Raw genomic sequence first — 18,866 nt, 5'->3', positions numbered from 1 at the left:
GGTACTTTCACTGTAAGCATATTTGCTATAGACATCTTTCTCAGAGCCTTTTTCCACAGACATTTTTGCCATATAACTCTCAGGCCATAGGGCTTCCCTGGTAGCTCAGCTGGTAAAGTATCCACCTGCAATGAAGGAGCTGCTGCTGTTGCTGCTGCTAAGTCGCTTCAGTCATGTCCAACTCTGTACGACCCCATAGACAGCAGCCCACCAGGCTCCCCTATCCCTGGGATTCTCCAGGCAAGAACACAATGAAGGAGAGCCTGGTTCAATTCCTGGGTCAGGACGTTCCCCTGGAGAAGGGATAGGCTACCCACTCCAGTATTCTTGGGCTTCCCTGGTGGCTCAGATGGTAAAGAGTCCACCTGCAATGCAGGAGACCTGGGTTCAATCCCTGGGTTTCATGGGCTACAGTCCAAGGGGTCATGAAGGGTCAGACACGACTGAGTGACTAAGTACAGCACAGCACATGTAATATCACAGATTTAGTGATCAGGCCACAAGACAATTTTGCTGTAAGAGATAAAATACCTGGTTAATAGGTTCATTTGACATATACAACCAAAAAATCATGACAGATGACAATGATTTACCCCATGAATTGTTATTGTTGTTGTTTTTTCTTTGAAACACTACATTGGGGTAGAAAGAGGCTGAGACCACGGGCCTGACAGACCCAGAGTTGAACACATATTTCTTTGTGGCTTATCTGGTACAGAATCTGCCTGAAATGTGGGAGGCCTGGGTTAGGAAGATCCCCTGGAGAAGGGAAACACTACCCACTCCAGTATTCTGGCCTAGAGAATTCCATGGACTATATAATACACGGGGTCACAAAGAGTCAAACATGACTGAGTGACTTTCACTTTCACTTTTCCCATAGAACTTTGGAACATGTATCAATGGACATGTGACAATATGCCAAGGACAGACAGTATAGAAGATTTTTGCAGTCCACCACAAAGCTCAGTTACAAATATGCATCCCAGTATTTGGAAACTGATACCTCTCGCAGTGATGGATGAAGTTTAGTGAATAAAAAAATAAAAACAATGCCAAATAAATAAACAAGTAAAAAATATATTTAAAAAAATGAACAAATACCTAGAGACAAGTGCTTAGGTACAACTCACAAAATAAAATCAGTTATCTGTGCAGCATTGGCATGGAACTACACACATTTTAATTGTATTTGAATATTTTACATTTTACAAAAAGTCTTTATAATTTTGTTAATCATTTCTCATGATTCATTAGGTGGTTTTGTTGTTGTTCAATCACTAAATCAAGTCCAACTCTTTGCAACCTAACGGACTGCAGCATGCCAGGTTTCCGTGTCCTTCACTATCTCCCAGAATTTGCTCAAACCCAAGTCCAGTGTGTCAGTGATGCCATCCAACTGTTTCATCCTCTGTCACCCTCTTCTCCTGCCCTCAGTCTTGCCCAGGATCAGGGCCTTTTCCAATGAGCCGGCCCTTCACATCAGGTGGCCACATGCAATCTTCAGCTTTAGCATCAGTTCTTCCAATGAATATTCAGAATTGATTTCCTTTAGGATCAACTGGTTTGATCTCCTTGCTGTACAAGGGAATTTCAAGAGTCGTCTCCAGTGCCACAGATTGGAAGCATCAATTCTTTGGCACTCAGCCTTCTTTATGATCCAATTCTCACATCCATACATGAGTACTGGAAAACTCATAGCTTTGACTTTGAAACTTTTGTCAGCAAATTGATATCTCTGCTTTTTAACTTGCTTAATAGGTTTTTCATAGCTTTCCTTCCAAGGAGAAAGCATCTTTTAACTTCATGACTGCAGTCACTATCTGCAGTGATTTTGGAGTCCAAGAAAATAAAGTCTGTCACTGTCTCCACTTTATCCTATTTGCCATGAAGTGATGGGACTGGATTCCATGAGCTTTGTTTTTTGAATGTTGAATTTTAAGCCAGCTTTTTCACTCCTTTCACTTTCATCAAGAAGCTCTTTAGTTCCTCTTTTGTTTTTTTTCTGCCTTTAGAGTGGTATCATCTGCATGTATAAAGTTGTTGATATTTCTCCCAGCAATCTTGATTCCTTCTTGTGATTCATCCAGCCCAGCATTTCACATGATGTACTCTGCATATAAGTTAAATAAGCAGGGTGACAATATACAGCCTTGATGTACTCCTTTCCCAATTTGGAACCATTCCATTATTCCGGTTCTAACTTGCTTCTTGACCTGCATACAGGTTTCTCAGGAGGCAAGCAAGGGGGTCTGGTTGAGAATCTTCCACAATTTGTTGTGATCCACACAATCAAAGGCTTTAGCATAGTCAACGAAGCATATTTTTCCTGGAATTTCTTGCTTTTTCTATGATCCAACACATGTTGGCAATTGATCTCTGGTTCTTCTGCCTTGTCTAAATCCAGTTTGTTAATCTGGAAGTTCTTGGTTCACGTAGTACTGAAGTCTAGCTTAAAAGATTTTGAGAATTACCTTGTTAGCATATGAAATTGCATGGTCATTTGAACATTTTTTTTCATTGCCCTTCTTTGGGATTGGAATGAAACCTGACCTTTTCCAGTCCTGTGGCTACTGCTGAGTTTTCCAAATTTGCTGATATATTACATGCAGAACTTTAACAGCATTGTCTTTTAAGATTTGAAATAGCTCAGCTAGAATTCCATCACCTCCACTAGCTTTTAAAATTTGCTTTTAAATGTCCCTTTTTTATTTTTTGTCACTATATCTTTTATGGCAAAATTGCCTTATGATCAATAAATTATTCAGTAAAAATGCTCACAGCAAAGATATCTATGACAAAAATACCAGACATGATTTCTAATGTCTTTCCCTCTAAACCTCCAGCATTCTTTGCTTGGTTCACTGCAATGGCTTATTGATGTATTTTCCTGCTGCTAACTTGCCTTACATCATCTAATATCAACACAGATATAATCTGACCCAGATTGTGTGACAACCTTGTTGAAAATCCTTCAGGGCTTTCCATTTCACTTAGAATAAAAGGAAAAGTCCTTGAAATGCCCTTCAAGGCAGGAACAGTATCCATTTCATCTCCTCCAAGTCTCATCTCCTTCCCTCTCATCCAGCCATCTCAGCCTTCTTGCTCTGTCTGGGACAGACTCTCCTGGGATAGGACCATGGCTTGCTTTCTTATCTTTGAGCCTCTGCTGAAATGGTACTTTCTCAAAAAGATCTTCTTGGATGAGTCTATTTAAAATTACAAATCTGCCACTCTCTCTGAGACTTTCTATATCCCTTCCCTGCTTTATTCTTCTTTAAGGAAGCTTCCATCTCATTAAGCTGTACATTTTACTTACTTATTTGCTTCTTCTATGTCGCTCTGCAGTAAAATACAATGTAATAAAGGAAAGGAATCTTTGTTAAATGAATAAAAGGATGGTCATTTTAACACTCTAACACTTGTGTCTGGGAAAACTACTTCTCTAGGCCAAAGGGTATTTGGGGAAACTTGGACACACACAAACCTCTTTAGGGCGTTACTTAGTGTTATGAGTGAGTTGTGCTAAGGCATCATTATGTAAAATTCTCTCTGCCCCTTTCTCAGCATTTTATGAATTTTATGAGCACTGGGGGCTTAGATGGGATACACTAGAAAGCTTAAGTGCTATATCAACACCTATAACCTAGAAAAAGAAAGCAGATTCTAGCTGTGTCCAGAGGAATGCCAAAGGCCAATGTAAATGGGAACACCTATATGTCTGATTTTCTCTTAGAAGTAGAAATAATCTCCATGTGACAAGATCCTCAATCAAAAGAATAATCTATATTCCATGTAATAAATTTAGAGGGCTTCCCTGGTAGCCCGGGCTTCCCTGATAGCTCCAGCTGATAGCTCAATTGGTAAAAATCTGCTTGCGAAGCAGGAGACCCCGGTTTTATTCCTGGGAAGTATCCGCTGGGAAGATCCCACTCTAGTATTCTTGGGCTTCCCTGGTGGCTCAGATGGTAAAAATCCACCTGCGATGCAGGACACCTGGGTTCGATCCCTGGGTTTGGAAGATCCCCTGGAGAAGGTTATGACCACTCACTCTAGTATTCTGGCCTGGAGAATTCCATGGACTATATAATCCATGGGGTCACAAAGTCCATGGAATCAGACATGACTGAGCTTCTGACTACAATTAATCTACAGATTTTGATATTTCTCAGAGAGAAACCATCTAAATTTATTAAAATTTTAAATACTTTTAATCACACAATACTATAATGTTGAGTTTATCCCCAAGGTTTTCTCTTCATTCTTTGAACAAATACTTCTTATAGCTTTTAGGTACCATTCTAGGTGCTTGGAATTGAAGTTCTCACTAATTAAAGAGATAGTCCTCTCTTGGGACTGTAGTCAGAGACACTGATGTTGATCAAGCAATTAAAAAATAAATAGAAGATTAAATCTATGGCCATTTCCAATGAGTTACATAGAAATCTGAAAAAGTAAAATATGAACTGACATAATCAGGAAAGACAGGAAAGACTTCTCTGAACATGATCATTATAAATGAGAGATGAAAATATAGTAGGAGATAACTGCAGAAGCCAGTGGGGATAGGTCGAGAGATGGACCTGCAGGCAGACAACCTCTGGCTGTGTGTATTTGAGATTCACAGAGGCTACCACAGGTAGCCAGGTATCAATTCTGGTTTGTTTTTTTTTTTTTTAATTTTTATTGGAGCATAGTTTATTTAAGATGTCGTGTTACTTTCTGCCATACAACAAAGGGAATCAAACAGAGGTATCAGTTCTTTACTGAGAGACTTGCTCCTCTTAGATAGTACTGGGGGCTTATATGGGATACACTAGAAAGATGGATGGAGAAAATCCAGTGAAGCTCCAGGTCTGAATATACATCTCTAAAAAAGGCAAAGCAGGAAGGATCCTGGCACTCTGCCTGATGAATTTTCCCTGACTGAAGAGGAGTATTCCATTCCTATATTGAGGAACTGTGAACACACTGGCTGTTTCCAGGCACTTTTATTTTAGCATATGCTCCTCACTTCCCCCTTATAGATGACAGTACATTTCACCACTGCCTATGAGAATCACAGTAACTCTCTCCTGTTTAGGGCAGGAAGTAAACACAGCTGCTGGCCCAAGTATTACAGGAAGTCTTTTGCATCATTAGTTTGGGTGAGACACTTCCAGGTTTTGACTATATCTTAGAGATTGTCCCAGGGTGGTTTCTTCTCTGGAAGCCAAGTAGGAGGGATGTCTTATACCCTTCCTTCCTCTCCTCCTCTCCTTTCCTTCCCCTTTTTCTGATATTGTGTCACTTACTCCCTAGGTCCCGACAGCTGGCTCAGATGGCTGAGACAATGTCTGTAACAGTGGAAGAGATACTTCAAATTGGGACACTTTGAATCTCACTTATTTCTGAAAAACCAAAAAAGGTCAGCTGAAGCTTTAAGCCACATCATTTTGGAAACAATAAAGAACAAAAGAGCAGTGGAGCTTGGAGTAATTTTCAAAATTAGAAAACAGAAACCATTAAAAAATCAATGGGATCTATATTAATTTATAAATAAACAGAGAATATTACTTTAAGTCAAGTCTATAATGGGACTCCTGGGCCAGAAATCCCCACAAAACCCATTCCTGAATTTCCTGCCACACCTCCTCCTTTACTAGCACACTGTTAGATCTTATTCTACCTCAAGGAAGGGAGTTAGAAAGGGAAAGGAGTCTTTTTCATAAAAATAAATGCCTATGATGGCAGCACCCCCCAAAGATCTTCTCTTCTCTCACACAGCTGTTTTCTCTCTGTGTTCTTTTTGCTTCCTTTTCTTTATCTCTTTTTAGCTTTTCTACCTCAGTCATTTCCTTACTTCTCCTACCTCTCCTGTCACCTCTCATAGTCATTTACCTTGTTTTCCTCGGCATCATATATTCATTCATTCTCTATGTATTTACTGAAAGCCCTTGAAGTACCAGGCACTATTCTGGTCTCAGGGATGCATAGCAAGAAAGACACAGTCATTGCCCTTGTGGAATCTACATTATAGTCAATAACACAAATATAGGAATGAAAAGTATAAGAACAAATAAATAATTTCAAGTTGTGGTAAGATTTGTAATAGAAATAAAAGATCACTAGATAAATGTAAAGATAAGAGGTAAGCAGGGGTATGTCATCGGGATTTGAGGTTCGTAGCAACTTTCAAAACCATTTGAGTGTGGTGAAACTTACTGACTCCTTCTCAGTGTAGTCTTTTAGGCATATAAAATAAAAGAAATGGAACTATAAATAAGGCAATTATACTGAAACATATTTCTCTCCATTCATCTCTTGGGAGTACACTGACCCCAGATCAGATTCTTTGCAGGACAACATAAAGAGTTTTGATATTGTTTGAAGTAGAATAGGAGGTAATTATAAAGTTTTAACTGGGGGGAGTAATAAAGTATGATTTATATTTTTAAAGGATCACTGTTGTTACTGTATGGAAATACATTTTGTTTCACATGGCTAATAGTAGAAGCAAAGGAATATTTAGAAAGCAACTACATTGGTGTTGGAAAGATGATCCTAACATAGTCTCAGCTAGAGCCATTACGGAGAGAAGACTATTTCCGAAAGAGTGTCACTTAGAGTAGGCCCATAAGGGAACATGCATGCCCTAAGAAGAGAAGAAATAGACTGGAAAGAAAGATGTAAATAAGTCCTTTTCCTTTTCCTACTTTTCCAAAGCCTTCCCTCAGTCCTTTGAAGACTCTTTTGAAGCACATTTAGTGAACTCCATCTGAAGCACGTGGCTGATAGCCCACAGCATATACAAAACAATTTCATGATACTTACTTGAAGCAAATATATTTCCAGTAAATCGTAAAAGAAGCAATTCTCCTTCTTTCACTTGGAAATGGCGAGATGGTTCTGGAGGACCACTAGAAGCTTCTGAGCGCAAGTTCCCAAGCACCTGGTATAAATCTTTAGAAGGCACCACTAAAATAACAATTCTATGTGGGTTGTCTTTCCGGTAATAAAGTATAGCACAGGCAGTGGTGCTGAACATGGCTTCTTCCAAAGACTTCACAAAGGAAACCAAATGGCTGTTGTCCACATTGGAAGAAGAGTGAAGCACTATAAACCTGCATGGAAGTAAAGAGGAGTGACCTGAGGGAAAACAACCAGTCTCAAAAATATCACAAATAACTAATAACACCTCCCCAAAGCCATTAAAAACCAAGCCTCCTTTAAAAATCAAGCATTCTAAAGACTGATTAAATTCATTAATGGAATGAATTTGAATGAATGACTTGAATAAAACTCTTGGCAGTCAGGAAACCAGCTTAAATCAAGCTAAATCTAAAACAGATGCCCATAAACAAAGAAATCATCCAGTTTCAGCTTAGCTCTACCTATGGCAACATATTTTAAGTTACATTTTACCTAGCATTACCAAAGAGTACCCCGTCAAAAAGAGAAAGATAATCAAGATAATCCACTTATTATCAATAATAACCTAATATTAATAGGATAAAAATTACATCATATTCAGTGGGGATTGAAATATTCATCTCATCACTGTGTGATAAGGGTTGTTATGGTGTACCCCAAATGGTTTGAATTGTGTCATTTCCACCCAACTTCTGTATTGGAGGGCAGATCCCCAATACCTCAGAATGTGACCTTATTTGGAGGTATGTTCTTAACAGAGGTAATCAAATCAGTGTGAGGTCATTAAAGAGCCCCCTCCCCAGCACAGCCCCACATCCACAGACGAAGACTAACTGATGAAAGGGTATAAAGCCAGTCTCCTCGGTACTCACATCAGGGCTCTCCTGAGGTGTCAGGCTGAGGTAAAACCTCAACTTAAGCCACAGTTTCTCGCATTTCTTCCCTTGCTTCTATCTGCTTTTCTCCTCAACAGGAGTCCCCTGGGAGCCTTCTCTCAGTCTGTCACTCTCATTCTGTCTGCATTCTCATTTTAGACCCTTTCTAGGGAAACTGACCCCCAACAATTGTAGATGTAAGCTCTTCCTTTGTAAGATAAAGGTTGTCTTTGGACATGTGATGGCCCTCTCTTTATGAGTGTCTACTTCTCATGAACTTTAAAATGTCTAAAACTCTTCTTGTAATGAGCCGTCTAGAAAACATGGAAATGAGAGAGCAAAATGAGGACACAGAAATAGCAAATTCAGTTAATACATACGTAGGAGATGAGCATAATAAGAACAGTTAATTACTATCTCCATGGAATTTCAGAAATGAAGACACTATTTTAGAACTATTTTGGAGTTAGAAGAAAGCTGTAAAAATAAGTCTAAGTTAAGAGTGGTTTCCAACAGCACTTATTAAACTATCATGAATGAAATTACAGATAGTGTATTCATGTCAGATCTAGTTTGCATTTTAAACACACCCTAAAGGACTATTCATATCTCTATCTGAGAAATAAAAAAAATCTAATCCTATGATTCTACTTCTATAAACATCAATTACAAGCCATCAGAATATAATATCATCAACATTTATTGTTTACTATTATATTACCTCTCTAGATGTTCACACAATTCAAATGATATCAAGCCACTCTGCACGGATCTCACCACGACATCATCAAGCACAAACCAACCGCTCTCCCGGCTTCTGAATCCCAATAATTTAAAAGATTCACAAGCATTGTTCCTGGGTCTTCTTATGGAAGTGCTTTTTGTCCTATATTACAGTAGCAGGAGAGAAATTTGTAAGATTTGTATAGCATAAATCATATTTAATTAATTCATTCTTTCATTAAGTGAACGATCCAATAACAGTTCTTTAAGTATATGTTGTGTGCCAGTCATTATACCATGCACCAAGAACACAAAGATCAGAAATATTTTGCTCTTGCTCAACAGAAGCTCACAGTACTAATCACAGGACAAGGTGATCTGTGTAGGAATGAAGGGAATGTATGAGACAGTTTAACAACAGAAGGAGAGCTTGCAAAGTGGCAATGCTAATATTCAAGATGAGCTTTGGAGAATGAGAAGCATTTTGCTCCTAGCAAAAAAGTTAAAGGAATATCCCAAGACAGTAAACTCACTGATGTAAACCAATACTTTAGGATAGCCAAGACTCATGATATAGCAACCATAAATTCTGGAGCAATGCCACCTACTTCCAAATTCTGGATGGCTCTGCCTTGACCTCCCTATATCTCAGTCTTCTCATCTGTAATATGAGTGTAACGATACTATCAATCTTATAGGATTAAATGAGTTACAGTTTGCAAAGCACATAAAATTGTATAAGCGTAAATGGTATTGATATTCTCATCCTAATTCTTACAGCAGGCTTGGTCAATTAGCTTTCTTGTACAATTCTCCTTGCTAACCTGCCCCACCTTAAAGCCTTAAAAGAGGCAGTTATGTGATACTTTCCCCTAACCAGAGCTGATTTTGCTAACAGTGGATCAATTTCCAACACCTAGACAATTTGATTCCTGTCTTTGAAATTTAACTAATAAAGAGGCCCAGAGATTGTATTATAACTTGTTGCCCTTTGGTTGTAGTGCCCTGGGCTATGAAAATGAGTAAGCAGAGAGATTATTAAGAAAGAAATGCTAGAGCAGATGTGAAGAGAGAAAAGGAAAAACAATAAACAAAAAAACATGATCAAGTAGTGTAGGCTAGGAGATGGAGAAAGCAGAGATTAAGTATTGAAGCCTTACAATTAATTCTTCTTTTCTTAAATTCACTGAAATAGATAACCGTTCCTCATAATTAAAGAAAGAAAATTTCTTGATACTGAATATCTTGCTGTAAAAAGAAAAATGAAACCTGGTCTAATGATGCTACATCCCATAAAAGGATAGAACAACTCTAGCTCTACATCCCGTAAGAATGAAGACAGGGGGCATACCTGGTGGGCCAGTGGTGAAGAAATGCCCTGCCAGTGCAGAGGATACGGGCTCATTCCCCTGATCTGGGAAGATACTACATACAGTGGAGCAACTAAGTCCAAGCGCCGCAATTATTGAGCCTGTACTCTAGAGCCCAGGAGCCGCAACTACCGAACCTACCTGCAGCAACTGTTGAAGCCCATATGCCCTAGAGCCTGTGCTCCGCAGCAAGAGACGCCTGCACACCCCAATTAGAGAGTAGCTCCAGCTAACCACAACTAGATAAATAGCCTACCCAGCAACAAAGACCCCACACAGCCAAAAATAAATAAGTGAAACTACATTTTAAAAAATTAAAAGAATTAAGACAAGGACTTCCCTGTAGGTCTAGTGGTTAAGACTCCTTGCTTTCATGACAAGGGATGTGGATTTGATCCCTGCTCAGAGAATTAAGATCCCACATGCCATACTATGGGGCCAAAAACGTTAAAACAGAAAAAAAAAAAAAAAGAAGAAGAAAAGAAAACAAACAAAAAAAAATGAATCTCACATCTTCATTTGTGAATAGAATTAGGTATATGTTTAAAACCACTTTAGTTTCACAGGTTGAGCTATCTTATGAACTGGAATGAGGAACTGAACTATGTTTAAAATGTCTACCCTTAAAAATTTAGACTATGTTGATCAACCCAGATTAAAATCAAGAGGATAGGGGAAAATGTAAGTTTTTAGCTTTTGGCTTATAACCACAAATCTGGTAAATTTTTAACACTTGGAAGTTAATGATCTATTAACACAGGAAGATATACTGAATCCAGAGTTTTAGTCATTTACTATACATTGACTTAATTATGTGTAATATTAATTTTTTCTGATTAAAGACTACTTTTTCCCTGCTAATAGCCTAAGTTTTCTGTGAAAATCTACATGTTACCAACTGTGGTGGGATTGACCCTACTCCCAGGTCTAGGTGGGCATTTGATTTGAGCCACATAGTACATTTGGCATTCGTCAGTGCTATTTGCCAAAATACCCGATTTCTGCACATTCTGAGCACATGATAGAATTGTACTTCCTTGTTCCCTATGGTTGAGTGGGGCTATGTGACCAGTTCTGGTTAATGAATATTGAGAAATGTCATTTTGTCATTTTCAGGCTAAGTATGTAACTGCTAGTTTAAGTGTATCTAAAGCTCTTTTTTCTGCTACCATGACAGCAACAAAATGATGACTGCCCTTCAAATTAAGTCTGGGAGAGAGATGACCAAGAGGCAGCCTGTCTTTGATGAATCAGGTTTTTGTTATCATGTGATAAACTAGGCGAGCCTGCCTTGTATAGCACATCTTCCTGTTGGTTTCAGTGATCTGTTTAGTGATGGGTTTGTGACAGATTTGGAGTAAGAATAAGACTCAGGGCTTTTATGTATAGTCGTGGGGAAAGGATGATTCTCCTTTTCTACTGAACTTGGAGTTTTGAAGATGTAGAAATATTGCCAGCATGAGGAATATGTATGTCAAAGAATGAAACCAGCACAGAAAAAGGCAGAAAGAGAAGAAATACTTAAAAATAATATTTTAATATTATTCTTTATGGCTCAAGTGAAATATTAAAATAAAAGTATTCCTAGATTTGTAATTTACATTGGAGAAGGCAATGGCACCCCACTCCAGTACTCTTTCCTGGAAAATCCCATGGACAGAGGAGCCTGGTAGGCTGCAGTCCATGGGGTCGCCAAGAGTTGGACACGACTGAGCAACTTCACTTTAACTTTTCACTTTCATACATTGGAGAAGGAAATGGCAGCCCACTCCAGCGTTCTTGCTTGGAGAATCCCAGGGACAGGGGAGCCTGGTGGGCTGCCATCTATGGGGTCGCACAGAGTCAGACACGACTGAAGTGACTTAGCAAAGGATTCCATTTCTTAAGCACTTTGAGTTTGTTTTTCTGTCACTTAAAATCAAAAAAGTCCTTAATGATATGAAGATAAAATTTAGACTATTTTTTTCCATTGAGATACAATATACATGTAACTTTATGTGAGTTTGACATGTACAATGTGATGATTTGATACTTGTATATATTGACAAGTATTGCCATAATTAGGTTAGTTAGTACATCTATCATTTAAAATTTAGTCTTTAATATGATAATAGACACAACTTGTATTGAAATTAAATAATTTGATGACATCCTTATTTATCCCAGATGTTCTTAACAACTCTGCAATTAAACTCTTTGTTTTATACATACCATTAGCAAACTTTGACAAGTAGTATTACCTGGCAGTGAGTAGCCCTTGATCAGATTCCACAAAAGATGAGAATTTGATATACAAATAGTTCCATACAACATAATCAACCTTTATTAAATCAACTTGTTTATTCAAGAACAGCTGACTTTGCTATTTCTTGGGTACAAAACTCTTTCCATGTCCAAAATTCCAGGCATTGAGGGAATTATGTTTGGCCCATTTGGGGTCAAATATTCAATTACACTGAACACTGAAGAACATGAAAACTTCTATGAGCTCCACATGGATGGAAAAGACAATTTCTAGAATATCTGGTATAATTACCTAAAGAAAAAGTAGAAGGATACACAAACCAGTACATATCCACCCTAGGCTGCCTTTTTCAAGTCTTACAGTGTATTGATAACATAATTTCCAGACACATGCCTTAGTGCCACACAATTAAAGATTTTTCTCCAAGATAAAAATATCTGTTCCAAAGTACCTCAATATTTTGTCTCTGCAAATAGACAATACAGGGGATTTTTCAAGGATACTTTCTTTTTTTGTTTATTAGACTATATTTTTAGTGCAGTTTTAGATTCATAGTAAAAAGGAGAGGAAGGTACAGAGATTTCCCATATATCACCTACTCCCGCAAATGCATAACTTCCTCCATTTATCCCCATTCCCCATTCCCCACCAGAGTGGTATGTTTACTATAATTGATGAACTTGCATTGGCATAGCATAGCCACCCAAAGTCCATAATTTCATTAGCATTCACTCTTTGTGTTGCACTGAACGGCTCACAATTAAACAATCTGGCAGTTAAAAAGTGAAAGTTGTTCAGTCTGTCCAACTCTTTGTGACCCCATGGACTGGTCCATGGAAATCTCCAGGGCAGAATACTGGAATGAATAGCCTTTCCCTTCTCCAGCAGATCTTCCCAACCCAGGGATCGAACCCAGGTCTTCCAAATCACAGGCAGGTTCTTTACGAGCTGAGCCACCAAGGAAAACCCAAAATACTGAAGTGGATAGCCTATCCCTTCTCCAGCAGACCTTCCCAACTGAGAAATTGAACCAGGGTCTCCTGAATTGCAGGTGGATTCTTAACCAGGTAAGCTATCAGGGAAGCCCTAAGTGCTTCAAAGGAGAGGAATGTTCTGACAATGAACATGCCTAGGAATCTTCCTTAGATGAGGCATTCAATTCTAATTTCCCCTACAGGAACCCTAGAAATGGAAATGGCAACCCACTCCATTATTTTTGCCTGGAGAATTTCATGGACAGAGGAGCCTGGCGGGCTACAGTCCATGAGATCGAAAGAATAGGACATGACTGAGTGACTAACACTTCAGTGGATTTGGACAAATACATATGGACACATATCCATCATTATAGTATTGTACAGAGTATTTTTACCAACCTAAAAATTCTCTGTACTGTGCCTGTTCATCTGTCACCAATGCCAAACTCCTATAACTATGATATTTTACTATCTTCATGGTTTTGCCATTTCCAAAATGCCATACAGTGTGTATCAGACAGTAGGTAGGTAGCCTTTCCAGACTGGCTTCTTTGACTTGGCAGTATGCATTGAAGGTGCTTCCATGTCTTTCTATGGCTTGTTAGCTCATTTATTTTTGGTGCTGAATAATATTCTATTGTGTGGGTGTTACTTATTCATTCACCTGCTGAAGAACATCTTGCTTGCTACCAAGTTTTGACAGATAAGAATAAAGCTGCTATAACATCTGTGTGTATACATTTTTAACTCCTTTGGGGGAAATACCAAGGAGTGCTATTGCTGGATCATATGGTGGGATTATATTTAGTTTTGTAAGAAATCAACAAACTATCTTCTGAAGTGTACCATTTTGTATTTCCACCAGCAACGAATGAGAATTCCTGTTTTGCCCCATCTTCACCAGCATTTGAAGTTGTCAATGTCCTGGATTTTGGTCATTCCAATAGGTATGTAGTGATATCTTTGAGTCTCACTTATAACATATGATATGGACCATCTTTTCAAATTCTGATTTGGCAACTGTATGTTGTCTTTGGTGAGGTATCTATTAAAGTTTTTGGCCTATTTTTGAATCAGGTCTTTGTTTTCTTATTGTTGAGTTTTAGGACTTATTTATAAATTTTGGATAACAGTCCTTTATCAGATGTACGTTTTGCAAATATTTGCTCCCAGTTTGTGGCTCATCTTCTTACTCACTTGGCATTTTTTGCCCAGTGTAGAAGTTTCTAATTTTATGAGGTCCAACAATGTCAATTATTTCTTTCACAGACTATACCTTTGATGTTTTATCTAAAAAGTCATTGCCTTACACAAGATCATTTAGATTTTCACCTATGTTAATTCTAGGAGTTTTGTATGTTGTTGTGTTTCATATTTATGTTTACATGCTACTATTTTGGGTTAATTTTTGTAAAGGGTATAATATTTGTGTCTAGATTCATTCTTTTTGCGTGTGAATGTTCACTTGTTCCAACTCCATTTGTTGAAGAGACTGACTTGGCTCCATTGTATTGCCTTTTACCCCTCATCAAAGATGTATACAAGTTGGTTGTATTTCCTGGGTCTCTATTCTGTTCTATTGGCCTATGTGTCAATTCTTAAGTGGTCACTACCACACTGTCTTGATCACCGTAGCTTTATAGTTCACCTTGAAATCAGGCAGGGTCAGTCTTCCAATGTTGATCTTCCTTAATACAGTAAGTCCCTTATATATGAATGAGTTCTGTTCTGAGAGAGAGTGTATAAGTCCACTTTGTTCATAAGTCCAACAAAGTTAGCCTAGATACCCAACTAACGTGATTAGCTATATAGTACTATGCTGTAATAGGTTTAATATATTTTTCATGCAAATAATACATAAAAAACAAACACAAAAAATAAAGGAATAATTTTTAATCATGAAGTACCTTGAAAAGTACTGTAGTAGATTACAATAGCTTGCACACAGGGGCTGCCATCTAGTAAAGAAGCAAAAAGAGTTACTGACTAGAGGAATGAGAAGTGGGAGATGGTAGAGCTGATGGATCATCAGCAATAGGAGTTGGAGGGCAAGCTGCAATTTCACTCATGCCTGACGTTGATGGCACAGGTTCTGGTTTCTTGCTGGATTAAATTCTATCTACCCTCTTGAAAAAAAAATCCAGTGATGTCTGGTAGTAGCTCTTTTTTCTTGTCATAGATGACAAGGTAGCTTTGGATTGCATTCTGCAATAGCTGCTGCAACCTTCCTGTACCATTCTACATCTGGGTCCTGTCCCTCAAGAACCAACAGTACCTCCTCAGATAAAGAAAATCTCCTTGCCATCTCCTGTGTCATGAATCTCTTTGGTGTTTCAGTTACTCCTTTTTCCTTTGGTTTTGCTTTGTTCTTTCTCTGTTGCGCATTCGCTGTCTCATCCACATTAAAAACCTGCTTAGGTAAATGAAAGCATTAGCTGCTCAGTTGTGTCCGACTCTTTGCGGCTTCTTGGACCGTAGTCTACCAGGCTTCTCTGTTCATGGGATTCTCCAAGCAAAAATATTGGATTGGGTTGCCATTTCCTTCTCCAAGGGATCTTCCTAACTCAGGGGTTGAACCCAGGTCTCCTGAATTGCAGGCAGATTCTTTAATATCTGAGCCACCAGGGAAGACTAAGTAAATACTTGCTTTCATCAACGTAGTGAATATAGTGAAGTCGCTCAGTCATGTTCAACTCTTTGTGACCCCGTGGACTGTAGACTACCAGGCTCCTCTGTCCATGGGATTTTCCAGGCAATAGTCCTGGAGTGGCTTGCCATTTCCTTCTCCAAGGGATCTTCCCAACCCAGGGATTGAACCCGCGTCTCCCACATTGTAGACAGACGCTTTACCAACTGCCAGGCAGCATTAAGCTAAGTGGGACTTGATGCTGATCCAGGTGGTACTAGTGGTAAAGAACTCACCTGCTGATGCAGGAGACATAAGAAACTCTGGTTTGATCCCTGGGTCAGGAAGATTCCCTGGGTTAGGGCATGACAACCCACTCCAGTATTCTTGCTTGGAGAATTCCAAGGACAGAGGAGCCTGGCAGGCTACAGACTGTAGGGTCACAAAGAGTCAGACATGACTGAAGCAACTTAGCATGCATGCATTTACACACTTAGAAGTTTCTCCATTTCTTCTATCACTTTTCCATGCTTCTCAAATATTATTGCCAGCATCATCGACATCATCAGCACAGCAGACTTCACACGTTCTATAATCTTCACAAGTCTTTTTTCTTTAGAATCATACCAGAACAATTCATGTTATAAGAATAAGACATGTCTATCGTCTTTTCGCCTCGCTCCACTCTCTCAATTATTTTCACTTTTGTTTCCATCATTATCTCTTGGCACTTCTTAGCAGTACCAACTGTATCACCACTGCTTTTACTCTTCTTTCCATATACCCTGGACTTGAAATAAAGATACTGTTCTACTGAATACTCCATAGAACAATAAAGTATACAAAATCACAGCCACTTGTAGAGAACGCATACACACGATGACGTATGCCAGACATGTGAACTAACTTACATGACTGGACATACAGACACATGTTCACATCTTTGAAAATTCACAACTTGCATGTTTGTATGTAGGAGACTTACTGTATTCTGTTGGCCAGTCTGAGCAATATTTTCTTTTTGATTTGGAAAATTAAATTCTTACTTGACTTCCTAATCCACATACCAAAGCTATATAGTATTTAGGAATAAGCCTAATAAAATGTATATAGTACATGTGTGGAGCCTTTGGCAATGCTTCATTGAAAGACATTGGAAAACAACACAAATTGAAGCATATATTACAGGTAATAGATTTAAAGACACAATATACTAAAGATGTCATCTTTCTCCAAACTGACCCATATGTCAGAGGCAATTACCAACAAAACCCCAACAGTTTGTTTTTGTGGACCTTAACAAACTGATTCAATTTTATATGAATGGGAAAGTTTCAAGGATAACAAACAAAAAAAATGTGTCTGGATAAGAATAATATGATATGGCTTACCTATCAGGGATCAACTTATCATAAAGCCTTAAATGTTATGACAGTGTTAGATTAGCTCAAAACTATATAACAAGACTGACCAGTGGAACAGTTCAGAAGAAAATCCGTTATACGACAGAGGAGGTTTCACAGATTGTTAGGGAAACCATTCAATAAATCACGCTGTCTATCCACATAAAAACAATATATGAATTCCTGCCTCACATTGTATGTAAAAGCCAATTTCAGATGGATTGAAGATTTACATGAAATCCAAACCTTTAAAATTATAAGCTAATAAAGAAGAACATTTTTATAATTTAGGAGATAGAAGCATTTTAGGACTGAGACAAAAAAACACTGATAATAAAAGAAATATACAATAAATTAGTCACATAAATATAAAAATACAGGCCACAAATTGACAAAGGTTTAGCACTGAAACCATTAAAAAATGCTATAAATCGATGCAAAAAGTTCAAAAATGAGCAAGAAATTAACAGTTACCTGACATATAAGAAAACACAAATATCTAATAAAAGCCATTATGAAAGATGTCACCTTTATTTTAATTAGAGAACTGCAGATTAAAGCCACAAAACTCCATTTTACAACTATTAGATTTTCAGATTACAAAATCTGGCAATATGCAAGGCTAAAAAATATAAAAAATATAAGAAGGATGAAATTTAGTTCTACCAGTTTGTAAAACCTGTAAAACTGTACATGTGCATACACTATGCCCAGCAGTAAGACTGGTAGATACTCTGAAGAAGTGCTTACACAAATACACTTTGAGTGAAGAATAACCAAAATAGTAATATCCATGTTAGCAAAAATTGAAACTACGCTAATAACCCCCAATAAGAACAGTGATAATTGAAATACGAAGCTATTCAATAGAATATTATACAGAAATGAGAACAAACGTTATACAATTATAAATGGAATAGCAAGACCATAAAACTATATGCAGAAGGGTAGCATTTTTACAAATGGCAAGCACAGACAAAGCCAAACAAGACATTATATATGGATGAATAAAAATATATTGATGAAAACAAAAAAAATTAAAAGCAAAGGAATGAGTCAAAATTTTCTAATAGTGGTTAACTTTGGTGAAAATGAAGAGTAATTAGGGTAGGGAGGTAAGGGATAGGATGGGAAGAGACAAGTAAGGAGATATAATTTTGTTGATAATATATAATTTCTTGAGTTATGAGATAGTTTTACCAGTTTCTCCATTTTATTATGTTTTATATGACATGCATATTGTACAGATATTCTTGTATATGACTCACATATTTTGATAAGGTAATCTTAAAACCAATAGCCTTTTGTAGAAATGGCATTTTTCATGCAAAAAAAAAACCACTTTCCCATCTAATTCTCTAAAATATTTCTTGCATAATATGGAATAAGCTTCTATTTAATAAATTAATTTCTCCTTTCATTCAGTTCAGTTCAGTTCAGTTCAGTCGCTCAGTCGTGTCCGACTCTTTGCGACCCCATGAATCGCAGCACACCAGGCCTCCCCGTCCATCACCAACTCCCGGAGTTCACTCAGACTCACATCCATCGAGTCCGTGATGCCATCCAGCCATCTCATCCTCTGTCGTTCCCTTCTTCTCCTGCCCGCAATCCCTCCCAGCATCAAAGTCTTTTCCAGTGAGTCAACTCTTCGCATGAGGTGGCCAAAGTACTGGAGTTTCAGCTTCAGCATCATTCCTTCCAAAGAAATCCCAGGGTTGATATCCTTCAGAATGAA

General features: G+C 38.0%; 1 protein-coding gene across 1 annotated transcript in view; it reads right to left on the bottom strand.

Annotated features, from left to right (window-relative positions):
• The window catches only part of DTHD1 (death domain containing 1), an 87,044-nt gene that overhangs the window by 47,149 nt on the left and 21,029 nt on the right, over positions 1–18,866 (bottom strand). Inside the window, exons 6-7 of the mRNA XM_069593028.1 lie at positions 8,509–8,673; positions 6,814–7,103 (exon numbers count right to left, since the gene is read on the bottom strand). Coding sequence (XP_069449129.1) covers positions 6,814–7,103; positions 8,509–8,673 — 455 coding nt within the window. The remainder of the gene's footprint in view (positions 1–6,813; positions 7,104–8,508; positions 8,674–18,866) is intronic.

This window comes from Ovis canadensis, chromosome 6 (assembly GCF_042477335.2).
Source record: "Ovis canadensis isolate MfBH-ARS-UI-01 breed Bighorn chromosome 6, ARS-UI_OviCan_v2, whole genome shotgun sequence".
Taxonomy (NCBI): domain Eukaryota; kingdom Metazoa; phylum Chordata; class Mammalia; order Artiodactyla; family Bovidae; genus Ovis; species Ovis canadensis.
The sequence above is the reverse complement of the archived record's forward strand: the minus strand, read 5'-3'. Positions and strand labels throughout refer to the sequence as shown.